This window comes from Loxodonta africana, chromosome 18, assembly GCF_030014295.1.
Source record: "Loxodonta africana isolate mLoxAfr1 chromosome 18, mLoxAfr1.hap2, whole genome shotgun sequence".
In the NCBI taxonomy this organism is placed as follows: domain Eukaryota; kingdom Metazoa; phylum Chordata; class Mammalia; order Proboscidea; family Elephantidae; genus Loxodonta; species Loxodonta africana.
Window position 1 is genome coordinate 59,294,773 of NC_087359.1, and position 27,629 is coordinate 59,322,401.

General features: G+C 38.7%; 1 protein-coding gene and 1 long non-coding RNA gene across 5 annotated transcripts in view; both read left to right on the forward strand.

The window, feature by feature from the left end:
- The first annotated feature begins 264 nt into the window (after positions 1–264).
- Positions 265–27,629, forward strand: part of NLK (nemo like kinase) — a 197,314-nt gene continuing 169,949 nt past the window's right edge. For 3 of the 4 annotated variants that reach the window (XR_010318404.1, XR_002787404.2, XM_003416833.4), the window contains exon 1: positions 266–1,729. Coding sequence is in view for 2 of the 4 variants with exons in the window: in XM_003416833.4 (XP_003416881.1) it covers positions 1,272–1,729 (458 nt within the window). In the remaining 2 variants the exon portion in view is untranslated. Of the gene's footprint in view, positions 1,730–27,629 lie in introns of all 4 variants that reach the window. The other variant, XM_064271461.1, reaches the window with a different exon arrangement.
- Positions 6,067–27,629, forward strand: part of LOC111752501 (uncharacterized) — a 46,928-nt gene continuing 25,365 nt past the window's right edge. The window contains exon 1 of the long non-coding RNA XR_002787405.2: positions 6,067–27,250. This is a non-coding gene — a long non-coding RNA (uncharacterized LOC111752501). The remainder of the gene's footprint in view (positions 27,251–27,629) is intronic.

The following is a 27,629-nucleotide window of genomic DNA, read 5'->3' on the forward strand; positions in this document are numbered from 1 at the left end:
CACTGGCCGAACAGTGCGCCTGTCTGAAGCTCCCGGCCTAGGATTGGAGGCGGACGCGGACAGGTGGGCGTGGATTGGCTAGGGCAGCCGGTCACTGTGAGGTGGGGGCGGGGCCTCGGCGGCTGGTTGCGCGTGTCCGCCGCTGGCTCCGCTCTATCCGGCTTTGCTAGGGGAGGTGAGTCCGGCCGCGGCGGTACCGGCGGCTGAGGAGGCGGCGGCTGAAGAGAAAGCGGCCGCGGGGACTGAAGCCGGGTGGGGGGGAGGGGGGGAGACGGAGCAGCCTTGAGCCCTGCGGGGGCCATCGCGCGGGGGGACCCACCCGCTCTCCCCCCCAACCCTCCTCAGCTGTAGCAGCCGGCGGCGGGGGCAGGAGTCAGCCCGCTTCCGACTGCACCCCGCCCGCCTCCCGGGGCTCCCATTCTTTGGCCCCGGGACCCTAACCTCATCCCGGGGTGGTTCCCTCTGGGCGTCCGAGTGCTGCCCACCTCTCCTCCTTCATTCCTCCCTGCACCTCCTTACCTTCACTTTGCCCCAGCTCTCTTTCTCCTCTCTGTGTCCTGCTCTGTCGCCTCCTCTCCTCACTCTGTCCCTCCTGCCTCCTTCCCTGGCTCATTCTACCCAGGAAAGTTTAGTTGCCCTCCCCCGCCCCCATCAGGTCAACCTGACTAGTAAGCTAGGAGTAGGGGGAGATGTAGGAAGGCCTGAGAGTTCGAGGGGGGGGAAGCTGTTTTCCCTGAACAATTCCCCCATCTTTTTAATTTGGGGTGGTTGGAGTTTTTTTTAAATCGTGTTTTTTTGAGGAGGTGGTAGGTGTTCAGAAAAGGATGTGGGAATGGAAGGGGTAGATGAGTCAACCCTGTTACAAGATTCCAAGGGTGGTGTGTTACCTGATCCTTTTCGTGTGTGGAGTTCAGGGGGTCGGGAGGTTTGGCCTTTATTCCCACATTCAAAGTTGGAACCCCCACCAAATTAAGAATGGAGTTTTAGTACCCACTTGTGGCTGGAATCCTGGGGGGAAGGGGTCCTTTTTTCCTTTTTCTTTTCTTTTTCTTTTTTGTTTCCTTTTATTTTTTTGGCAACCCACACCCTTCCACACACACCCAAAAATTAAACACCAAGATCCTCTAACTTGTTTGGATTGACTGATGAAGACATAAAGCCAGTTTCCGCTCTATGTTTTTTGAGGTGGAGTGAGTGGTTTTCTTCATTTTTAAATGGCCAAATGACAGCTTGACCCAGTTTGCTTTCCAATCAAAGGGCATTTTTTTTGAATGTCTCTTTGTGGCACAAGAGCCAACGCAAAAATGATGGCGGCTTACAATGGCGGTACATCTGCAGCAGCAGCAGGTCACCACCACCACCATCACCACCACCTTCCACACCTCCCTCCTCCTCACCTTCACCACCACCACCACCCTCAACACCATCTTCATCCGGGGTCGGCTGCTGCTGTACACCCTGTACAGCAGCATACCTCTTCGGCAGCTGCGGCAGCCGCAGCAGCGGCCGCAGCTGCAGCCATGTTAAACCCTGGGCAACAACAGTCATATTTCCCATCACCGGCACCGGGTCAGGCTCCTGGACCAGCTGCAGCAGCCCCAGCTCAGGTACAGGCTGCCACAGCTGCTACGGTTAAGGCTCACCATCATCAGCACTCACATCATCCACAACAGCAGCTGGATATTGAGCCGGATAGACCTATTGGATATGGAGCTTTTGGTGTTGTCTGGTGAGTATCAAAAGAAAAACAACTTCGTGTGGTTTCTTCTCATGGTTGCCATTGGGCGAGTCAGCCTTCATGGTCCTCATGGTCGACCAGAGTGGAGCAAGCTTCTCAACTCATCTGTAGGAAGCCACCCTCACTTGTGTGGTGAAGAGGCCTAATGTGTTGGCTATTTAGGCTTATGCTGTTTGAGTCATGGGAAATTTTGGTGGAGCACCCACTGATGAGTAACACATATAAGTTTGCTGTCTACCGAACTTTTCTATTTAGAACCTGAGCAAGGTTCTAAATGTAGATCAGTAGACGAATGTATGAAATACTTATTCCTAGAAAGACCTTGGTCATCTTTTCTCTTGTTCCATTTAGTTTGGATCAGTTGCCCAATTGTGGCAAATGTCACAACTGACTCACAGTTATTCCTTATGATAGTCTTGTCATGAGGATATACTTTGCATAATTCCTTGTCCTTTCAGTCTTTTCACTCTTTATTTTGTGATCTTGACCCCCCAGGAGTGAGGTAGGGTTCATAGTTGAACTAGTTAGGATCATCGCTTGAGTGGTTTATTTTAAACCATAAAGCTACAGTTGGGATGCATGTAGCTTTAGCCTTTTGATAAGAATGCATTAAATATAGCATCACACATGAGTACCACAAATGAGGTCAGTAGACTGTAGCTATGCAGTGGCCCACATTCAATGTAATATGTTAGTGTCATTTAGTGTCTCTTCAGTTGCTGTTATCCCTTAGTCAGTTGCAGGTGTGTAGTAGGAAGTATACTTTTTAAATACATGAAACTACCTTCACTAGTGCTGGGATGTTTTCAGAAAATCTAAAGGCATCTTAAATGCAACATTTTGGTTTGTTTGTCCTTCCTAGGAAAATTAATAGTTTATAATAAAATGCATTTATCAGTGTAAACTCTTATTCCTATCCAAACAGAGGGAATTGTCCCCCCCCCCGCCATGAGGTATTCCAGTGTGGATAAGATGAATTGATGTTTTTCAGTTCATTCAAAAATAAATTCTTGTGAATGTCTAGAAAAGCCCCTATCACCGCAGGAAAATGAACTCTTTGGAACTATCCCTGTAGATGTCTCCTTTCGTCATTGCTTTTGAGGCTATAATTGGTATGAGTATCATTTCTGCATTATATCTGGCTGTCCTTATTTATATTTCAAAATTTTATAATCTACTAAGGGACCTGATGTTTGTTTTAAACTGGCAGAGTCCAGTGTTTCACTAGCTAGATCTCCAAGGAGGTTGCTGCTGCATTGCTCCTTTCTCCAAGGTGTGCGGATTCCTAGTGGGAAAGGGAGTGGAGCCGGTAATAGTGCCTGTTCAGTCGCTTTGCTCAGGGACTGGCCTTTCCTGGCTTCCTCTCTTCCCTTCCATATTCCGTCTCCAGGGGTTTCACTGTGAACTTCCATTCCTTGCCTAACCCTTGAGGATTTCAAAGCTTGGGGGGGGGGGGCCACAGGAAAAAGGTTGTTCCTTGCTTTCAACTTTTTCACAGATTTACTGACTGAGAATTTGTTTGAATTTTCTTAGATCTGGATGCCCTTTCATTTCAGTGCTTTGTTGTGCAATGCTAAGAACTAGGGTCACCGAAAGGGAAATGGGCTGCAGCATTATTGACTGAATTCAAAAGGCGTTGTTTACCTACAACTTCCATCAAAGGGCGATGTGACTTGTAGAAGTTTTTAACTGTTCAAGTTTAAGAGAAAAGGTTTTCAAAGATGGGTGTAGGTAGCGGGTACTGTGAATCACTGGTATGTGAAAACCCAAATGTGATTTCAGTCTGTTTTAGAGCTCTGTCATTGCTTGACCCCTTCTAACACGTATGGAGTTTGTACCATTTGTACCGAGTACTTGGAATGCGCCGTTTATCGTACACAAATTGTTTCATGTTTCTCTTGTCTCACTTAACTACGTTTGTAACTAAGCCCCTTGAGGGTAAGAACTGTGTCTTCTAGTTCTTTTTCTCCCCAGCACAGTGCTGTGGCATCTTTGCTGCTTGATGAATGGATCTCCTAGTCTGGTCCTTCTTTGTTCTTCAATCAAGTTTTTCTAGTTAGCTGCTTTAAGTGTTTTTAATCAGCTGTTACAGGTGAAACAATTTGGCACTGAAAAAAAGGGAAGAGTTCCAGGTGTGTGTTTTAGGATGCAAACGTGTTTCTATTTTTATAGTTACATATTGATGACTTGCTGCATGAATTGCTTATTATCTTTGGAGTTTAACTGCTGTACGACCTAAGTAACATTGTTAAAACTAGAAATTTTGAACACCAAACCAGAGCGAATTGCACTGGTATTCCGAAACCCAAGCTAAAGAGACTAGTTAGGTTTTTTTTACCTTTTTAACTAACTGAACCAGAATTGTTCTTTTTAATTTAGAAAGTACCTAATGAGTCTGAAACAGCTATTTTCCAAAATGATTAAAATGGAACATAATATTTTCCTAATGATACATCGTTTGATTCAAACCACCCTACCATATAATGACTTGGGTGTTATAGGATTCGCTTAGATTCGAACACATTCAGTTAATGCCTTGCTGTAGGGCCAAATTTTGCACGTATTCTTCTGGCATAGGATATGAAAGGTAACTGTATCTGCCCCCGTTTCTTTTTCTGGAAGTGCACCGAGTGGTACTAATGGATGGCTAAAAAAGTGGCATGTAATGTTGAGGGATATTGTTCTCCGTGTAGACAAGGAGAGGTATTTGTAGAAGTGATGTGGCACTTTACCATTCAGATTTATCACTGAGTAAACCAGGTTTGATTTATCTTTCTGCTGAATTTAACTAGTGGAATAACTTATCAGTATCGGACAGTTGTGTAAAAATAGTGAATTACCTATTAGCTTGCTGGTAAAGATGGTGCTTTGACAGTTCAATTAAGGTTTCATTAACAACTGTCTGCTGTGTTTTATTTCAAAGTACGGGTTCCAGTTTACCTGGTAATAGGATCATGGGGTAGCCAGAGATACTATATTCATTGCCAATGATAGACTTTTGTTCATGGGTTATCAAAGCATCATATAGTATATAATTTGACCTTATCAGATGCCAAGGCTTCCAAACACCTATATGGACATTTTCATAACGCAAAAACAAAACACAAAACAATCCACGAACAGGAACGTCAGTCATTTAGTGAGGATAACATAAATCCGCCTGTTTGTAGTTAATATTTGCCAGAGGGAAGATGTGCTTAAAGATGTGACACCTTTGGAATAAGTCTTCAGGGGTTCATGAAGTGTATCCTTTTGAGGTTTGGAGGAAGTTGAGCATGTGAGAGGAAAAAATCATAGATTGGATTAGTGGCACATTTTACCACCTTGATGAACACAAGTCTGAGGAAAGGCTTCTGCTTTATAAAAGTAGTGTTTTCATTTTTAAAAACTTGTTTGATTAGTAAAAAGAACAAAGATCCTGGGATTCGCCTGGTCTGTTGCCTTTGCACTACAAGTAAAGTTGGAGAACTTTGAGTTTCATTATTCTAATACCTTCAGCAGATTACTTTTATCTAAGTCTTTCAAAACTTAAGAAGCACCGTAGTAATACTTGGTTATTTACTAACTTTGTGATCTTGACAAGTTATTTAACTTCTCTGTTTCTTATCTATAAAATGGACATAATAATCGTATTTATAAGTTGGTGTGAGGACTAAATAATCAGTACACTATGTAGTATATAGTAAGCACTCAAATGTTAGCTGTCTTTATTGTATGTATTGTTGGTAGAAAAATCAAGCTGTTGTGTTAAGGTGCATAGAAGTGGCTTCATTTATTGTCAGATTTACTAGGTGAAATCAAAGTGCAGACTGTTTTTGGAGACATGACTGTGAATACTATAGGGTGTCACCTCACCAGGGAAATGAAGAAAGGTGAATTAAAAAGGACTGGGCTGGGGAGGGGGGAGCAACACTGTCTTGTTTTCTCAATTAAAAACAAACAAGGAAAATATATATACCTGTTTGTGTGGACCTGGTGGGTGTTCTGTCTAGTCAGATCATCTGCATTGTTTTAGAAGGTATTACGGATTTATGTACTGGGAAGGAAAATATTTTTTTTTCTTTTCAGAATGTAACAAATGAAGGACAGATCCTTGTCTTCAAGGTTCAGCTTTAACGAAAATTCGTTTGACTGGTGTTTGGATGTCAAGGTGTGAATTGCTCAAGAAGGTCCCAGTGAGGTGTGGGGAAAATGTGTGCGGTTCAATGAAAAATTATGCAGTGTAAACCTTTGTGCACGGCAGAGATTGTCTAGTTTGTTCATCTTATTTATGAAAATAAGAAGCATAGTTTTTTTTCCTGTTTTTTTTTTTTTTTTGGTCTTCTTAGTCCCCAAATAGTGAACTATAATTTGGAAAAATGAGGAATACTTTTGGAATGTTTGGAGAAAATCCTGGAGTTAGTTGGACCAGAAGGAGTAGTATACTAACGTGTATTTTGTTATTAACTGTGGTACTAGGAGTTTCTCTCTACTATCGGCCAAGATTAACAGCCACAGCTGGATTCTTTGGTGGAGTCTGCTTTGTGAAAAGAGCTTTGAAGAAGCAGAGCCTGCACCATAAAAAGGAAAGGGCTGCTCTTCTAGACATAACAAAGCATCCGTGTGAAACTAGAAATGTGGAAATCTATATTGTTATTTTTAATTACAGACAAACTTTTAGAAACTACAGGTTCATGGTCAGTCATAAAGTAGAGAAAGCAAAGGAGTTCATCAGAGAATGAAAGCAACACAGTCTAACGATACTGCTTTAGTTTCTTGAAGATTGAAACCCCATGGCCTGTGACATTGGAAGTCATTTTGTATTTAGGCTCCTGACAAGCTTATCCAAGTTATAGTAAAATAAGATAAAATAAAAATAAAACAAAACCAACAACAGGACAAAGGAAGTTTGTGTTATTCTTGGAGAGAAATTTCATGTTATACTATTGAATATCAGTGTAGAAAAAAGAAAATATTATGTATTGAAACAAGACTTTTGAGAAAGAATTGCGTTTTCAAACAAGCTAAAATATGTTCTCGGTTTTTACCAAAGCTTAGGCTGTAGAAGTGTTGTTCCTTAATATAGAAGGCCGTCCTCTAACGGGGTGTTGGAATGTTTCATTATCTTTACAACTTGGAGCATCAGAGTTTTCACTGATTTCGTATTGTAGAACTGAGTGGCTATCCTTGGTTATTTTTTTAGATTTGTTGGTGTCCTAGCAGTTCAAGAATCAACTGTTTTATAGATTGTATATTTCTTTAGGAGTCCTGGTGGCACAGTGTTTTAAGCACTCAGCTGCTAACTGAAAGATCAGTGGTTCGAAACCACCAGTGGCTCCTTGGGAGAAAGATGTGGCAATCTGCTTCCGTAAACATTTACAACCTTGGAAACCCTATGGGGCAGTTCTACTCTGTCCTATAGGGTCACCATGAGTCGGAATTGACTTGATGGCAATAGGTTTGGTTTTGGTTTTTATTTCCTTAAAATGCTGGTTTGGTTTCTTTGATGGAAATTGTCGAGGCCAGAGAAACTTTTCTATTTGTCATTGAACTAATAAACAGAAAGAATTCACTGGGCAGAAGCCCTTTCATTATAAGATTTTATTTGGCTTTTACTTATGATTCCCTGTGCACCCATAATACTACAGTGAATTATTTGTTGATTGGGACATCTAATGTAGATCAACAATGACTTCCTAACTAAGATGGCTAGTCCGTTTGATCCTCTTGTTGCTTGGGGGTAACACAGAGTGCCTGAGGCAACAGTTGTGATACCCTCAATGAGCACATGAGACGTCATGATAGTCCTAGTCCAGCAATTCTACGTTAAGAAACGTTAGAAAAAATTCTGATGCTCTGGCGTTACGAAAAGATGACTGCTGAGATTGAACCGTAACGGTTAGTTTTATTGGTGTGAATAGAGGTAGTATGTGCAGGGATGTCTTCTGTGGATGATTGGTGCTCTTTACCTAAACCCAGTTTCACCTCTGTGTTTGGATTAGTTTGGCTAACTGAAAAATCATATCTGTTTTCAGACAGGGAAAACTTTTGATGCTTTTGGAACTCACTGGTCTGTGTGTGTGTGTGTGTGTATATATATTTGACAACCTAATATGGACCGGCACTGTTATAGGCACTAAGGAGGATATTTAGTTCTATAAATAATTTTGTAAATTTCTACCAGGCTTCTAGTGTTAATCTGTACTGTGCTCGGTATAGGGATATAAACCAACCCACCGCCGTCTAGTTGATTACGACGCACAGTGACCCTATAGGGCAGAGTAGAACTGCCCCACAGAGTTTCCAAGGAGCGCCTGGTGGATTCGAACTACTGACCTTTTGATTAGCAGCCGTAGCTCTTAACCACTATGCCACCAGGGTTTATAGAGATGTTTAAATCATGATCTTGCCCTGAAGGAGTTTACAGTTAAGTAAAGTGAACAGTGTGAAAAATGATACATCCCTACTCTCAGGGAGTCCACAGCCTTGATGGAGAGTTGAAACTAAATTTGAAACCATTAAATGAAAACATAAGGGTGCATTATTTTCATTTGTTCTTAAAATACTCATTTATTGTGCGTTGACTATTTGCCGGGCACTGTGCTGGATGATGGAAACCCTGGTGCCGTAGTGGTGAAGTGCCATGGCTGGTAACCAAAAGGTCAGCAGTTCACATTCACCAGACGCTCCTTGGAAACTCTATGGGGGCAGTTCTATTCTGTCCTGTAGGGTCGCTGTGAGTCGGAATCAACTCGACAGCAGTGGGTTTTTGGTGCTGGATGATAGGAGGTATTGTGATCTAGTGGGACAGACATATGTAAGTGAATAATTATAATTTAGTGTCATAAATGCAGCATTAGAGATATCCCTGGATGTTACGGTGGCATAGAGGAGGGATTTCTGTGCAACATATGGATGCTTTCTAGAGGAGGTAATGCCTCAGCTGAATTTTAAGAATGAATGAGAATCAGCCGATGGGGAAAGACATTATAGGTAGAGGGGACAATATGCAAGAGACCACAAGGACTGGGGTTGCTGAAATATAATGTGCAAGGCAGGAGGTGGTAGGAGGTGAGGGTAGAGAGGTAAGCCAGAGCTATCATTTGGTAAAGTTATTTCAACTTTCTGAGCCTTGATTTGCTTATTTATAACATTTAAGATTCTGTTAAAAATTGTGTTAGTATTTGCAAGGCATAGGAGACAAGTAGAGTCTGCTGGTGACCACAAGATAAGCTTCTTTCTTTAGGACTGCAGATGTTGAATGTTGTTTAAAGGAAGATGAGATAAAGGTAACGCTGTTCTGGTGTGATGATTTTTATAGAGTTTTCAAATTTGGGATCAGATTTTAAATGTACAATTTATTCAAGAGACTTGTTTTCGCCTATTACTGACTTATTGCTGAGGATTATGCATGTTATATTTGTCATGCTTCAGTTGTGGAGAAGAGCCTATTTGCAAATGGGCAATGAATTTCTTCCTAAATGTAAATCTGATACTACTATTTTCCTGAATAGTACTTTGCCTTTTTTAGTGTTCTAGACTTATTTGCTTGTTTTCTGGAATATGTGAAGTGTTTTTAAATTTTTTAAATAAATTCTAATATTAAGTATTTTGTCTTTTTTTTTTTTGCAAATAATCATCTAAGATGATCTGGGGGGCAGTGCTTTGCATGAATTAGCAAAGGTTGATTGAAAATTATTTTTCCCTCTCAGGAGCCTCTTGAATTTTGAGTTTGGGTAGGGGATTTACTGGTTTGCAGATGGACTTCGAAGAAAATGAGCCACGACACAGCTTTATTAAGGCAGGTTAGAGCCTACAGTAGCTGGAGGCAGAGAGGGGGCTGGACTTCCAAAGCTGTCCTATAAGAGGAAGGGAAAACCTTTCCAGAAGCCCCCAGCATACCTTCAGCAGTGCTGCCCAGTAGATATATAATGAAAACCACATATGTGATTTTGAATTTTCTAGTAGCCACATTAAAAAATACAAAAAGAAACAGGTGAAATTAATTTTAGTATTGTATTTTATTTAATCCAAGATCATACCATTTCATCATGTAATCATAAACCCATTAATGAGGTGTTTTACCTTGTTTTTCATGCTACATCTATGAAATCTGGTATATCTTATACTTACAGCACATCTCAGCTTGGACTAGCCATATGAAACTTGGCTACTGACTACCTTACTGAGCAGCACAGCTCTAAAGTCTCATTGGGTAGTATACTGATTTCTGAACCAGTCAGTGTCAGTGGAGATAGGATTACTTTTGGAGCAGTGAAGCCCACCCCTGGACCTGGAGATGGAGTCAGTTATAAGTGGGTAGGGTGAATACCAGTTCAAAATTGGAGGTCTTTCAGATGGATGGAGCCGGGAGAGTGGATGCTTGGAAGACATTCATTAGTGATGGAGATAAGGCAGTTAACTGACTTGTGCCAGATATAGAAGAACTTGACCAGGTGCATCTGTAGAGCAAACAGGAATAATGTTCTCTGTTATCCTGTCTGCCCTGATTTATTTGAGGTGTTCTCCTTTTCCTTTCTGAAGCCTTGTTTGCCTGGAGTAAAAGGTACCTGATCTTTTTGATGGTTGCTTTCCATCCCAGTTAGATCAGATAACCCCCATTTATTTCTTTCTTCTCTCGCTGTTGTGGTTTTCTTATCTACATAAAGTTCTCAGCCTTGTTTGCAATTTAAGTATAGAGCTTAGTAGTGTCAGGCAGCAAACTCCTTAAAGGGGAATGGACAACACAGAAACTTCTAGTTTATCAATTCCTTGACCTAAAATTCTTGCTCTGAGATAGGGAGAAAAGGTGAAGAGAGACATTTGAACGAATAAATAAAATTAGTCATTTGACCCAGATTGCAGCTTTTTTGTCTGCATGGATAAAAATCACCCTCCAATTTACATAAGCAGGTGATTTTTCTTACATGCTAATTTTCCTAATGTACCATGGCAGAGAGCTGCAGATTTGCAAATTGTGAAAGTAAATTGAGATAAACCAGGTGACTTTATTTTGCTGTATTATCTTACCAGTACAGAAGTACCCAAAGGGTGCAATTATCAGGTGATTGTCTCATTGCACATGTAAGTTAACAGGCAGCCTGGTGCAAAGTTTTTTTCCCCCACCATCTTCTCCACCTCCCTCACTTTTTTAATTAAAAAAAAAAAAAAAAAGGAAACGATTGATTCCTATATTTACTTAGACAAGGCTGAGAATTTAGTAATACAAGTGTGGGGAAATTTGAGCTTCATTAAAAATAATCCAGAAACCGTAAAAGTTGGTAAGCAATGTAGGTACTGTGCCGAAAAAGGCATATGTAGACTTGGTTTGAAATTGCCCAAGAGAATTACCTGAAAACCTTTAACCGTGTTTAATTAGTTGGCTTCCTCTGTGTTCATTTTCCCAGGTTCTGCATGTTATAGTGATTGGAGTTATTGTGAAGTTAACTGGGCATGTACTGAAGCCAATGTTCAAAATAAATATTGATGCATATTGTTTTAAAAACCAAACTGATTAATTGCAACACATTTACAACATCATTTGAATAAAATTTTAGAAAGGTATAACAGTTGGCTTTAGTGGCTGCTTTTCCATTAGATTCATGAGGAAAAATGTCCATCAGTAAAGCACCTTCCTTTATTAAAACGTAAACTTAGTAATTATAATGTTAATTTCTCAGATGTTATAATATCCACTTAGTGATACGTATGGAGACTAAATTGTACTCTCTATAGGTTTAATTACTTGGTTATGAATAATAATTTTAAACAAGTAAGTTAAAAGTTTTTATCCCAGTTCTTCTGTATCTTTTCCCTTCAGTTTAAAGAAAATCAGTTTAGAAGAACTTTCAGAGCGAAAGCAGTTGAAGAATGACCTAGTACAACATTTAAGTACAAAAAAACGGTATGATTTAATAGTAAGATCGTGTACTGACAGCAGACTGCCTGGTTTTAAACTGCGGGCAAATTATTTATCCTCTTTGTGCCTCATGGTCTTCATGTGTGAAATGGGGATAGTAATAGTACATCTATTTCATAGAGTTGTTGTGAGAATTAAATGAGTCAATGTATATGTAAAGTCTTAGAACTGTGCCTGGCACTATGTAATTGTTAGCTATCCATTATTATTACCAGTTCAAGATGTAAGTGGAAAAATACTGTACCTCCTTAAAACTTATTAATTTGGAGGAAATAACCAGCAGCTTTTGTGTGGTTGTTGGCAGGTATCAGGTATGTTACTATTCACTGGAGATTTTTTTTTTCCCTGATTAACTCCAATTGTTTTTGAAAAATTCATTCAAATTCTAGAATGCTTTCCAAATGTAAAACTTCTTTTTCCACATAAAAGTTTTTTTTCTTTCTTTTTAACTACCTCCTTCTCATTATCAAAGTAATAATATGTTTACTGTAGGAGACTTGAAGAATACAGAAAAGCAGAAAGAGAAAAAAGTCACTTGTAACCTATACCTCAAAGATGATCACTGATAACATTTTGATGTATTTTTTCCCAGTCTTCTATCTAAATGTGTTTATAATATTGTGAGAATTGGAATCATGGTCATAGTGTGTATTTACAATTTGTATCCTGTTTGTTTCACTGACAAAGGCAGACTTCGACCATTTAATTCTCACAAGTTTAGAGCGTTACTTGAAAGGATATTTTAGAAACATCTATTCCAGCTATTTCATTTTACAAACGGGAAAATTGAGACCCAGAGAAGCTAAGTGATTTGTTCAGGGTCACACAGCTGGTTGGCTAAGCCAGAAGCAGCTTTGCCCTTGCTGCTTTACCAGTAATACCTGTTCAACTTAATGCCCATTCGAAGTGGAGGAAGTTTTCTTATAAAAGCAAAGCAAAACAAAAACTCCATAAATGAAATGAGGAGCAGTGCATCTGGAAAACCACAGAATATGTAGAATACCCTGTTGGTTGTTCTGTGTGTGTGCCATTGACTCTGAGGTTTCTGGTATAAGTTTAATGTCATGACTACAAGGTTTTTGGTGGAGAACAACCCAGTCTTCCCACGTTTTATGTAACTGTGTTGTGTGTCTATGTTGAGAATATTGTGGCTGCCCTTTTTTTAGTCTGAAAATTTTAAATTTCAGAAAACTTGAAAGAATTGTACAATGATATACCAGTATACCTTTCTTCTAGATTTATCAGTTGTTAACATTCTGTGATTTTTGCTCTAAGGTTACTTTGAGACTGTTTCTACAGAACTTGCTGAGATTGAGTTTCAATTACATTTTAGTTACAATGTTAAGAAATTTATGGTCAGTGCATCAACTCATTGTTCCACGTGATAAGTTTTATAAGCTCTCCAACTAGAGAAGGAACTGGAAGTTTCCAAGCTTGTGACTGTTTTGGAATGCTATTTATTCTCTTAATACTTAAGACAAAATTCAGTGTGAATGAAATGTGTAACTGAAACATGTACCAGTCAAAACTAGGCTTCAGGCGGAATGGAAAAATTCCGTTCTGTAAAGTTTTTATTTTTTGTGATAATGTTTCTCAGGTTGGGAGTTAGGAGACGTTTTTCAAAATAAGAACCTAAGACCTGGTTTCACAATTCTGTGGGAGAGGACATGATTGAGGATATTACATTATTGAAGCTAAACTTTAAGTTTCTGTTTTTTTTTTTTTTTTAATTACCCTAATGCAGGCACATGAGCTGATGATGATGTGATTTGTGTCACCCAATTCACTGCTCTGTATTTTTCAGTACCAAATAATTCCTTTGTTAAACTCATTTTCAGTAAATGAGCCATTGTTTCCCAAAGGGTAATCATTATTTCTATATATAGCACAAAGCCTTAAGAATTAGATTTAAAACCTAAAATATTAGGTAGTGATTAGAAATGATTGAAATTGCCACTCTGTGTATGTCAAACCACAGCTGTATATATAAAAAGGGCAGCTGCTGTGTTGGCTCCCTAGGCTACAATATGAGATATTATGCTTACTAGAGCCCGAAGTCTGACAAACCAAAACCCAAACCCAGTGCTGTCAAGTCAAATCCGACTCATAGCGACCCTATAGGACAGGGTAGAAATGCCTCATAGAGTTTCCAGGGAGCACCTGGTGGATTCGAACTGCCGACCCTTTAGTTAGCAGCCGTAACACTTAACCACTGCGCCGCCAGGGTTTCCCAAAGTCTGACAGCAAGTCTTTAAAAGTCAGGTCTTTTGGTTTAGGCACTAAGAACCTGACTGTGAATATAAGAAAAATAAGAGCATATTTTTATTGACCCAACCCAGCCATTATATTACTCATTTTTGTAATGTAAATACCTAGGAAGTAGTTGGGAGTTCAAATACAAGTGACTTGTGATAGGTAAGGAAATGCATAAAAAAAAAAAAAAACCTCTTGCCATTGAGTTCATTCTGACTCATACTGACCCTATAGGACAAGGTAGAACTTCCCCGAAGGGCTTCCAAGGCTGTAATCTTTACGGAAGCGTACTGCCACACCTTTTCTCCCGCAGAGCTGCTGGTGGGTTCAAACTGCCAACCTTTCGGTTAGCAGTCAAGCACTTAACCACTGAGCCACTGGGGCACCTTAAGGATATATACATAGGCAACAGATACTGGTTTACTTGATGTAGTGGGTATCAGCGTCTGCAAATAAATCACTGACTTCCTAAGATACCTTAACAGGAAAGCCACTGAAATAGGGGCAGTATGATGTTTAACTGGTATAGTTGCTTAAGATCTAGTTAACAACACATATCAGCTTCACTGTGTAGGTAGGTAAACTTTAAATAACTAATTTTTTATACCTTGGTTTTTTTTTTCTTAAAGTAGATGCTTGTCCTGCACATTGTTGTAGTTGTTAGGTGCCGTTGAGTTGGTTCTGACTCATAACGACCCTGTGTACAATAGAATGAAACACTGCCTGGTCCTGTGCCATCCTCACAATCATGGTTATACTTAAGCCCATTGTTGTAGCCACTGTGTCATTCCATCTCATTGAGGGCCTCCGCCCCCCCCCCTTTTTTTTTGCTGACTCTCTACCAAGCATAATGTCCTTCTCCAGAGACAGATCCCTCCTGACGACATGTCAAAGTATGCAAGACATACTTTGTTCTACATGCCAGTACCCATTGCTGCTGAGTTGGTTCTGACTCATAGCAACCCTATAGGACAGAGTAGAACTGCCCCATATGGTTTCCAGGGAGCACCTGGTAGATTCGAACTGTAGACCTTCTTTTTAGCAGCTGTAACGTTTAACCATTATGCCACCAGGGTTTCCTTGTACTACATAGAAAAATCAAAATCAGCCTCTTTGTCTCTCTCAATGCTAAAGGAATCAAATGCTTACAACACATTCTTTAGCCACTGACCTACCAAAAATTGTGAGATCATCAAAGGCTGGGGCTAAGTCTCATTTGTGTCTCCAGAGCCAAACATGGGTGGGTGCATATTAATTGTTCGTTCTTGAATTAAAGTTTCTAAAAAAAAAAAATTTTTTTTTTTAAGTTTGTATGTGATAAGCCAAACCCATTGCTTTGGAGTCAATTCATAGTGACCCTGTAGGACAGAGTAAAACTGCTCCATAGGGTTTCCAAGGCTGTAAATCTTTACTGAATGTGACCCCAATACCCTGCAGCATGTTTTCTCCTTTTTCAAAATGGACAACTGAGAGTTTAACATAACTAAGGCAACTAAGACAATGATAAACCTGTAAGTTGTTCTTTCTCTGCATGCCTCCTTCACATACCTCTGTTAATGACTTTGTTTTGACCAAATGTTAATGACTTTGTTCTTTGTTTTAAAACTGATGCACATAACCTTTTGTTCTGTCCGGACTACCTGTGGCATACACCCCCCATGGGAAAGTTGGAGCCCTGGTATCAGATATGCATATCTTTAGCCTAATAAAGAAATGTGTGGCAGGGGACTACAGAGACACTTGTAACCCTTGTAAGATTCTATATAAGCTCTATGTAAAATTGCTTTTTGGGACTCCATGGAGACAGCCTGTGTTGCTGCTGGGTCCCAGGTGATGTATGCATCTCCTTAATAAACTTTCACTCTTTCTGACTTGGAGTATGTTTCATTGGCTCGACTGCACCGGGGCACGGACCCTAGTCAGGTAACACTGAAGCAGACTTTCTCCCATAGAGTGGCTGGTGGATTTGAACCACCTACCTTTTGATTAGCAGCCGAGTACTTAACCACTGCGCCACCAGAGCTCCTTGTACGTGATTAAGAAAAAACCAAACCCATTGTCGTCGTGTTGATTCCAACTCATAATGACCCTATACGACAGAGTAGAACTGCCCCCATAGGGTTTCCAAGGAGGCCTGATGGATTTGAACTGCTGACCTTTTGGTTAGCAGCCGTAGTTCTTAACCACTATGCCACCAGAGTTTCCTTGTATGTAACAGTGACTCCCAAAGAAGAGAACTCTCACTGGCTCTTGCCAGTATGTATTTCAAGATCCCTACTTCCCCATGCAGTGGGAGAGTTTTTATGAAGGAGTGGTATTTAGATGATCCAATTTTTTTTTTTTTTTTTTATGGTAGTGGCTGTTTTTTTATGTTTTTTTTTTAAAGAGCCCTAATCAAAAATATTGTACAGTAACCAACTATCCCCAGAATAGTCCTTTTTTTTTTTTTAACATAACATTAAGAATGCTGTTTCTATAGGAAAAAATACATTCTCAACGTAGTGCATGTTCGAAAAATAGAGATCTAGTTGATAAAAACTGTCCAAATTCTCAACTGATTCATCAAAACATACTAAAGAGTGTGTGATGCTAACACAGAAAAAAACGGGTGAACCTAACCTTACTCTGTTCTTTTGAACATATGAATAAATGGCAGTTTATTATGTGCTGGAAATCCTGGTGGTATAGTGGTGAAGAGCTACAACTGCTAACCAAAAGTTCGGCAGTTTGAATCTACTCCTTGGAAACCGTATGGGGCAGTTCTACTCTGTCCTATAGGGTCAACATGAGTTGAAATTGACTCGACAGCAATGGGTTTTTTTTTTTTTTTTTTTTTTAATGTGCTAGAGATTTGGCTTGTTGCAATGGTGTGATGGTATATGTTTACTATCAGGCTCTCTGGGAAAAAAATCACAGTCTAATAAGACTGGATCCTTTAAGAATTTGAAGTTCTGTTGCACATTTTTTCCCTTTTTATCAGGATTTCTCTGTTACGTTCCTAATCAGAATGTTCAATAGTGGTAGCCAGGCACCATCTATATTCTTCTGGCCTCAAGTTAGAGGAGGCAGTGGTTCATGCAGACAGTCCAGTTCCTTCTCTGATTCTTGGGTTTCCTTCTTTCTCATTTGTTCGGGATGTATAAAGATGAATAATTGTATCTTAGATGGCCACTTGTAAGCTATTAAGACCCCAGATACTACTCACCATACTGGGAGGTAGGGCATAAATAAGAACTGTATTATGCCAGTTGACTGGATTGTTCAACAAGACCACGGCCCATGAGGTGATTGGTTATGTCTAATTAGAATCAGCATCTCTAGGCACCCCCCTTTGGTTGTTGTTATTGTTGGAAAACCATCCACAACCTAGCATTTGCCCGTTCATCCTTTTTCCCTGTGTACAGTGTGTTGACATTAGTTACATCAGTCACGCTGTGTAAACTTCAGCCATATTCAGTGCCACCTTTCTGGTTTCTGTAAACAAAGTGACTGTTACCTAAGGAGTGTTTTTCCCTCTTCCTCCCCCCTTCCAATTCCTAGTAACTACTAGTGAACATTAGTTTCTGTATGTTTACCTATTCATGTCATTTCATAAAAGTGAGAACATGCAATATTTGTTTCGTGTGTGTGTGTTTGACTTATTTCACTCAACATAATGTCCTCCAGGTTCATTCACTTTGTCAGATGTTTTGGGAATGCTGTTTTTTTTTTTTCTTAATTGCCGAGTAGTCTTCCATTGTATGTATGTACCACATTTTACTTAACCCTTGATCTGTTGATGGGCACTTAGATTGTTTCCATCTTTTTGCTATCGTGAATAGTGCTGCAATGAACTTACCAAACCAAAAAAGCCAAACCCTCGGCCATAGAGTGGGTTCTGACTCATAGTGACCCCACAGGGTTTCCAAGATTGTAAATCACCACAGAAGCAGACTACCACATCTTTCTCTCTCAGAGCTGCGGGTGGTTTCGAACTGCTGACCTTTTGGTTAGCATTCAGTTGCTTTAACCACTGTGCCAGAAGGGTTCCTTGCAGTGAACATAGGTGTGCATATGTCTGTTTGTGTCACTTGTACCATTAGATCCCTAGGGTATATACCTAGGAATGGAATTGCAGTGTTGTATGGCAGCTTTACCTCTAGTTTTTTTAGGAACCACCGGACTGTTTTCCACAATGACTGTACCATTTTGAATTCCAACCAGTAATGAATGAAGGTTCCAATTTCTCTACATCCCCTCCAACATTTTTCTTTTCTTTTTTTTTTTTTTATCTTAGCCGTCCTAGTGGGAGTGAGATGGTATCTCATTGTGCTTTTGATTTGCATTTCCCTGATGGCTAATAACATTGAGCATCTTTTCATGTGTCTGTTGGCCATTTGAATATCCTCTTTGGTGAAGTGTCTGTTCATGTCCTTTGCCCAGTTTTGTTTTTTTAAATGTTCTTTTTTTCTAATTGTTCTAAAAACATACATAACAAAACATTTGCCAATGCAACAGTTTTTACACGTATTCTTCAGTGACACTGATTACATTTCTCATGTTGTACAACTATTATCACTATCCTTTCCTGAATTATTCTACCACCATTAACAGAAACTGGATGTTCCTTACCTAGTAACTCATCCTTTTACCCTCCCTCCTACCTCTGGTAACACTAGTAAGCTTTGGTTTTTGTTTGCCTATTTCATATAAGTGAGATCATACGATATTTGTCCTTTTGCAGCTGACTTCACTCAGCATAGTATTTTCAAGGTTATCCATGTTGTGGCATGGATCAGGACTTTACTGCTCTTTATGGCTGAGTAATATTCCATTGTATGTATATACCACATTTTGCTTATCCATTTACCTGTTGATGGATATTTCAGTTTTTTCCACCTTTTGGCTGCTTGAATAGTGCTTCACTGGACATTGGTGAACAGGTTTCTATTTGCATTCCTACTTTCAATTCTTCTGGGTATATACCTGGGATTGGGGGTTGCTGGGTCATCTGGTAGTTCTATGTTTAACTTTTTGAGGAACTGCCAAATTGTTTTCCACAGTGACTGTACCATTTTGCATTCCCATCAGTAATGGATGAGGATTCCAGTTTGAAACTATCCCATATTGTCAGATGTTTCACAGATTACTCGTTGTTCTTTATCATTGTGTAGTATTTCATTATGTGTATGTACCATAATTTGTTTATCCATTCATTTGTTGGTGGGCATTTAGGTTGTTTTCATCTTTTTGCTGTTGTGAATAGTGCTGCAGTGAACGTGGGTGTACACACGCCTGTTGGTGTGACGGCTCTTACTTCTCTAGGATACAATCCTAGAAGTGAGTTTGCTGGATCATATGGTATTTCTATTTCTAGCTTTTAAAGGAGGTGCCGTATTGATTTTCATAGTGGTTGTACTGTATTACATTCCTACCAGCACTGTGTAAGAGATCCAGTCTCCCTGCAACCTCTCGAACATTTATTATTTTCTTTTTTTTATTAGTGCCAGTATTGTTGGGGTGAGATGGCATCTCGTAGTTTCAATTTGCATTTCCCTAATGGCTAATGATTGTGAGCATTTCTTCATGTGTCTACAAGCTGCCCGAATGTCTGTGTTCTTTGGTGAAGTGCCTGTTCATATCCTTTGTCCATTTTTTAATTGGATTATTTGTCTTTTTGTTGTTAAGTTGTAGAAGTTTTCTTTTATTTTAGATATTAAATCCTTATTGGTTATATCATTTCTAAAGATTTTTTTTCCCAGACTGTACGCTGTCTCTTTACTTATTTGATAAAACCCTTTGATGAATATAAGTATTTAATGAGGTCCCAGTTATCTGTTTTGTTTTCTGTTGCTTGTGCATTTGGTATTGTGTTTGGTAATCTATCATTGTAAAAAATTAGGTCTCAAGCTTTGCTTCTGTATTTTCCAAGAGCAGTTCATTCCTTTTGATGGTGCTATAATATTCCATTATGTGGGTATATGACATTTTATTTATCCATTCAGTAGTTGATGGACATTTGTGTTGTTTGGTCTTTTTGGCTATTATTATGAACAATGCTGCTGTGAACATTTGGGTGCAAGTTTTTGTGTGTATGTTTTCATTTCTCTTGGTTATATACCTAGGAGTGGAATTGCTGCGTCATGTGGTAACTTTTTTTTTATGGTAACTGTATGCTCAACTTTTTGAGGAACTGCCAGACTCTCTGTGTGTGTGTGTGTATGTGTTTATCTTGTGCTTTTGGTGTTACTTCTAAGAAGGCTTTGCCTAACCCAGAATCATGAAGATTTACACTGATGTTTTCTTCTAAGAATTTTGTAATTTTAGCTTTTTTTTGAGTTCACTTTTGTGTATGGTATGAAATAGTCCAACTTCATTCTTTTGCATGTGGATATTCAGTTGTCCTTTGCATGTGAATATCCAGTTGTCTCATCACCATTCGTTGAAAAGATTTCTTTCTCCATTTAATGGTCTGGGTACCTTTGTCTAAAATCAATTGACTATAAATGTAAGGGTTTATTTCTAGACTCTCAATTCTGTTCCATTCATTAAAGTTAAATACTTATTACTGTAACTTTGTAATAAGTTGTGAAATAGGAAAACATGAGTCTTCCAAATTTGTTCTTTTTAAGAAAGTTTTGGCTATTCTGGGTTCCTTGCATTTCCGTATGAATTTTAGGATCAGATTGTCAATTTTTGCAATGAAGCCAGATGGGATTTTGAAAGAATTGTGTTCAATCTGTATATCAATTTAAGGCCTATTGCCATCTTAACAATTGTGAGTCTTTTGATCTATGAATATAGGGTGTTTTTAATTTACTTAGGTCTCCTTTCACTTCTTTCAACAATATTTTGTCATTTTCAGAGTATAAATTTTATACTTCTTGTTAAATTAATTCCTAAGTATTGTTTTTTCTGACATTTGTAATTGGAATTGTTTTCTTGATTTCACTTTTGGATTGTTCATTTTTTTTTAGTGCATACAATTGCATTTTGTATTTTGATCTTGTGCCCTGCAACCTGCCTGAACTTTATTATTTCTGATAGTTTTTTAGTGTATTCGTTAAGATTTTCTATATATAAGATTATGTCATCTGCAAAAAGAGATAGTTTTACTTCTTATTTTCCAATCTAGATGTATTTTATTTCATTATTTCTACTAATTGTTCCATCTAGAACCTCTTAAACATTTGTGAATAGAAGTGGCAAGCGCAGGCATCCTTGTTTGCTCCTGATCTTAAGAGATGTTCAGTTTTTCACCATTAAGTATGATGCGTGCAATGAGTTTTTTGTATTATGCCCGTTATTAGATTGAGAAATTTCTCCTCTGCTAATAGTTTGTTGAGTATTTTAATTATGACAGGGTGTGTAGGACATTGACTGATTTTCGGATATTGAACCAACCTTGCATTCCTGGGATAAATCCCACTTTATTATGGTATATAATCTGCTTTATATTTTAAGTAGTTTTATTGAGACATAATTTGCATACTATATGTTCTCCCAGTTAGAGTATACAGTTCAGCGAGTTTTTGTAGATTTATTAAGTTGTGCAGCCATCACCATCATCCAGATTTAAACACTTTTATCACCACTACCATCTCAATTCCCTAAACAACATATTGTTTAGTTTTGCTTATTTTGGGTCTTTTTACAAATGGTAAAGATTAAATGTACTTTAAAATACTTTGAGCTCCTTATGAAAGGGTGTAAATAGAGAATGCAGTAATTTAATAAACTCTGGCTCCTTTTTCTAATTAACAAATGCAATAACTAAGGTGAGTTTGTTTTATTCTTTGTCAACATTTTAATGAATCTTTGATGAATAAGCATTTTTACAGAGTTTATAAACTTTAAAGTGTGGTTGTCCCATTTGTTCAAGTTGTTCAAACAAGAGGAAAAACTGAACAAGATCAAATATAAAAATGCTTTTTGAGACATACCTTTTAAATTTCTCACTAGCAAACTTCTTATGGTGCCTGTGGTGGCTTCAGAGATAATTGCATAGGTTTCATCTCTTCATTTACTTTACCAATTAAAAATAATTTTTTGTATTATAGTAAACAAATTGTATTTCTCTTTACTTAAGCCATAAATTGGCTTTTTTTTAATCTGAGTTTTTGGAAGTTTCATTGTAGATTGAATAACCCCTGAATTTCAATACTCAGCACATGCCATCATTTAAAAGCTGTATCCTCATTAGTCAAACACAAAAGGACAAGTATTGTATGTTCTCACTTGTATGAAATATCTAGAAAAGACAAATGCATAGAAACAGGAGTTTATTGGTGGTTGCCAGAGGCTAAAGGAAGATGGAAATGGGGAGTTAGTTGCCTGGGGGATGCTGGGTTTCTGTTTGGGGTGATGAAAGACCCCTGGAATTAATCTGAAAACAGATGATTGTACAGCATGGTGAATGTAGTTGGTAACACTGGATTGCACATTTAAAAATGGCAAAGGTGGCAAAAGTTTTCTTGTATTTGTTTTACCATAATAAATTAGAAAAAAATTTTTTTTAATTCTGTTGTAGAGTAAGTAGGCTTGTAAATTTCTTGAATCCTTTCCAGAATGTAGCAAAGTGTAAATGAATAAAAATAAACAAACAATAGTACTGCCTTAAAAATAAGTTAAAAAGCTTCATCCTTGGTAAATTCTGTTAAACATGCTCTATAAGAGATGGTGGTAGGAACAGTTAAGTTTTAAATAGAGTTTCCTAATGATTCAAGTTGTTGAGAATTGGAAGCACTAGTTTTTCTAGTTTCAGTGTTTTGTTGTTGTTGTTGTTAGGTGCCATCAAGTCGGTTCTGACTCAGAGTGACCCTGTGTACAACAGAATGAAACACTGCCGAGTCCTGCGCCATCCTCACAATCATCATTGTGCTTGAGCTCATTATTTGCAGCCACTGTGCCAATCTATATAATTTAAAGTCTTCCTCTTTTTTGCTGACACTCTACCTTACTAAGCATGATGTCCTCCAGGGACGGGTCCCTCCCGATAACACATCCAAAGTACATGAGATGAAGTCTCACCATTCCCATTTCTAAGGAGCATTCTGGCTTTATGCCTTAGTCATCTAGTGCTTCACTAACAGAAATACCACAAGTGGATGGCTTTAACAAAACCACCAAAACAAAACCAAACCCATTGCCGTCGAGTCCAATTTATTTTCTCACAGCCTATTAGGCTAGAAGTCCAAATTCAGGGTGTCCCCTCCAGGGGAAGGCTATCTCTCTCTGTCGGCTCTGGAGGAAGGACCTTGTCATCAATCTTACCGTGTAGTGGGAGCTTCTCCATGCAGGAACCCCAGGCCTGAAGGACGCATTCTGCTCCCAGTAGGGTTTTCTTGGTGGTATGAGGTTCCCAGCTCTCTTCTTGCTTCCCTTTCCTTTTATCTCTTGTAAGATATAAGGTAATGCAGGCCACACCCCAGGGAAACTTCCTTTACATTGGATCAGGGATGTGACCTGAGCAAGGGTGTTACAGTCCATCGACCATAATCCTCTTTAACTGCAGGCAGAGAAAATCACAAAATGGGGGGCAACCATAGAATACTGTCATGGCCTAACCAAATTGGCATATATTTTGGGGGGACATAGTTCAATCCATGACACTGTACTTGTTCTAAGACAGATTTGTTTATTCTTCTGGCAGGCTGTGGTGTATTCAGTATTCTTCACCAGCAGCGTAATTCGAAGGCATCAATTCGTTTTCAGTCTTTCTTATTCATTGTACAGCTTTTGGATGCATATGAGGTGATTGAAAATACCATGGCTTGGGTCAGGCACAGCTGAGCCCTCAAAGTGACATCTTTACTTTTCAATACTTTAAAGAGGTCTTTTGTAGCAGATTTGCCCAATGCAATATGCTGCGTCATTTGATTTCATGACCGCTGCTTCCATGGGTGTTGATTGTGGGTCTAAGTAAAATGAAATCCTTCACAACTTCGATCTTTTCTCCAGTTATCATGATGTTGCTTATTGGTCCCTTTGTGAGGGTTTCTGTTTTTTTATGCTGAGGTGTAATCCATAATGAAGGCTGTATAGTCTTTGATCTTCATCAGTAAGTGCTTCAAATCTTTTTTACTTTCAGCAAGCAAGGTTGTGTCATCTGCATATCACAGATTGTTAGAGTGTTCCTCCGATCCCAGTGCCTCCTGATGCCCCATTCTGGTTCATATAGTCCAGCTCTCAGATTATATGCTCAGCATACAGATTGAGTAAGTAAGATGAAAGGATATAACCCTGACTTTAAACCACACAGTATGCTCTTATTGTGTTTGAATGACTGTCGCTTGATCTATTTACAGGTTCCTTATGAGCACAATTAAGTAGTCTCGAATTCCCATTCTTTGCAATGTTACCCATAATTTGTCATGATCTACTTTTTTTTTTTACACAGTTGAATTCCTTTGCATAGTCAATAAAACACAGATAAACCTGTTTCTGGTATTCTCTGCTTTAAACCAGGATCCATCTGACATCAGCAATGATATCACTGTGGTTCCACATCCTCCTCTGAATCTGGCTTGAATTTCTGGCAGTTGCCTGTTGATGTACTGCCGCAGCCACTTTTGAATGACCTTCAGCAAAATTTTACTTGCATGTAATATTAATGATATTGTTCCATAATTTCTGGATTTGGTTGAATCGCTTTTTTTGGAATAGGCATAAATATGGATATCTTCCAGTTGGTTGGCCAGGTAGCTGTCTTCCAAATTTCTTGGCATAGACCAGTGAGCACTTCTAGCACTACATCCATTCTTTGGAACATCTCAGTTGGTATTCCGTCAATTCCTGGAGCCTTGTTTTTCGTCTGTGCTTTCAGTGCAGCTTGGATGTCTTCTTTCAGTACCGTGGGTTCCTAATCATATGCTACCTCCTGAAATGGTTGAATGGTGATCAGTTCTTTTTGGTATAGTGACTCTATGTATTCCTTCCATCTTCTTTTGATGCTTCCTTTGTCTAATGTTTTCCCTGTAGAATCCTTCAGTATTGCAACTCGAGGCTTGAATTTTTTCTTCAGTTCTTTCAGCTTGAGAAATGCCAAGCATGTTCTTCCCTTTCGGTTTTCTAACTCCAGGTCTTTGCACAGATCATTATGGTAGTTTACTTTGTCTTCTTGAGCTGCCCTTTGAAATCTTCTCTTCATGTCTTTTGCTTCATCATTTCTTCCATTTGCTTTAGCTATTTGACATGCGGGAGCAAGTTTCAGAGTCTTCTGACATTCACTTTGGTCTTTCTTTTCCGTCTTTTTAATGACCTCTCGCTTTCTTCATATATGGTGTCCATGATGTCATACCACAACTCATCTGGTATTCAATCATTAGTGTTCAAAACATCAGATCTATACTTGAGATGGTATCTAAATTCAGGTGGGATATACTCAAAGTTGTACTCTTGTAGAGTTGTTTTAATTTTCTTCAGCTTCAGCTTAACTTGCATACAAGCAATTGATGGTCTGTCCCACATTCGGCCCCTGGCCTTGTTCTGACTGATGATATTGAACTTCTCCATTGTCTCTTTCTACAGATATAATCTATTTGATTCCTGTGTGTTCCATTCGGCAAGGTCCACATGTATAGTCGCTGTTTATGTTACTGAAAAAAGGATATTTGCAATGAAGAAGTTGTTGATCTTGCAAAATTTTGTCATATGATCTCCAGCATCATTTCTGTCACCAAGGCTGTATTTTCCAACTAAAGATCCTTCTTTCTTTCCAACTTTCACATTCCAATCACCAGTAATTATCAGTGCATCCTGATTGTATGTTCGATTGATTTTAGGTGGTATAAGTTGGTAAAAATCTTCATTTTCTTCGTCTTTCTCCTTAGTGGTTGGTGCTTAAATTTGAATAATAGTCATATTAACTGGTCTTTGTTGTAGGCGTGTGGATATTATCCTATCACTGACAGTGTTGTACTTCAGGATAGATCCTGAAATGTCCTTTTTGATGATGAAAGCAATGCCATGCCTCTTCAACTTGTCACTCCTGGCATAGCAGATCATATGATTGTCTGATTCAGAATGGCCAGTACCAGCCCATTTCAGTTTACTCATTCCTAGAATAGTGATGTTTATGTGTTCCATTTCATTTTTGATGATTTCCAATTTTCCTAGATTCATACTTCATACATTCCACATTCTGATTTTTAATGGATGTTTGCAGCAGTTTCTCCTCATTTTGAGTCCTGCCACATCAGCAGATGAAGGCCCTGAAAACTTGACTCCATCCACGTCATTTAGATCGACTCTACTTTGAGGAGGCAGCTCTTTTTCAGTTGTATTTTGAGTGCCTTCCAACCTGAGCAGACAGTGTTCTGCTGCTTTTCATAAGGCTTTCACTGGCTAATTCTTCTCACAGGTAGACTGCCAGATCCTTCTCCTAGTTGTCTTAGTCTGGAGGCTCAGCCGAAGCCTGTTTGCCGTGGGTAACCTGCTGGTATCTGAATACCGGTGGCATAGTTTCCAGCATCACAGCAACATGCAAGCCCCCGCAGTATGACAAACTAACAGACACGTGGGTTTCCTTAGAAGCTTTATTTTGTGGTTATAGAGGTAGAAGAGACATAAAGAATCATTTTGTCCAGAACCTTGTTTTCAAGCAGATTAATGCTCTGGTAATTGATGATTCCTACCTTCAGTTTTGCTATACAATGGATGTACTGGTCTTCTCAATTTATTATAAAATAAATTTTTTAGAATTATAAATTTAGTGGGGAAGGTTTGGGAAGTGATGCTCTTGAAACTGCATAAAAAAAATAAGGTACTTAAACTACCAAAAAACAAATGAAATACAATAAAACAAAAAAAGGAAGAAAAGAAACTGTAGATGGGGCGGGTTGTTGACGTTTTTCTTAAAATTCCTGCAATGGTGACTTCATAATCTTCATTTGGTGGCTTAATTCTGAAGTTTTATTGCCCTTATCATCAAAGGACTCTGTGTCTGGTAATAACTTTCTGCCCATTTCCTTTTGTTTGGTTCTCTCAATGAATGAGCTTCCTGTAACTCTTAGAAAGTCTTTGAGGATGACTGAAGATTCTTAAAGTGAATTTATGGATTTAACAAAAAATAAAAAGCTGGAATGGTACAGTATTTTAGATAAACTATTTTAAAATTTGTTAAAATGCACTGTGGTATCTTTGGATAATTAGCAAAAGCTCGATATGGAAGCCATGTGTTTTGTAGTGTAACTAACATAATAAACCATAAGATAAATACAATTAGGAAAAATTGTTAAATTAAGACAGGTTGACAACTGTTTTATTTAAGACCGTAATCAAGTCACCCCTTATCTTTTTTTCTGTTTGTTACATTGTCAGTTTGGTAACACAACTGGAACAATTTACCACCCAGTAAACACCATAAAAAAACCACATCATAGGTGAGTAATATTAATATCTGATGATGTATACTGCAGTCTTAAAGTTTAATGCGGCCTCCAAGAGGAAAAATAATTTAAAATTGATGATGATTTGTACATGTACACCATCTTTTCCTCAGTCTGCTCTTTTTCTCTTCTCATTTCTCAGGGTTTGGGTTTTGAAAACAATACATTTTACTGTATCTTTCTTATTGAGTTTTGTTCCCTAAAAAGTATTCACTAAGATGCTGTCCCTCTGAAGAGAGATGATTTTACAGCCTGAAACTCCTTCAATATTTTGTCTGTGCTTGTCTGTATAAGGAACCCTGGTGGCATAGTGGTTAAGAGCTTGGCTGCTAACCAAAAGGTTGGCAGTTCAAATCCACCAGCTTCTCCTTGG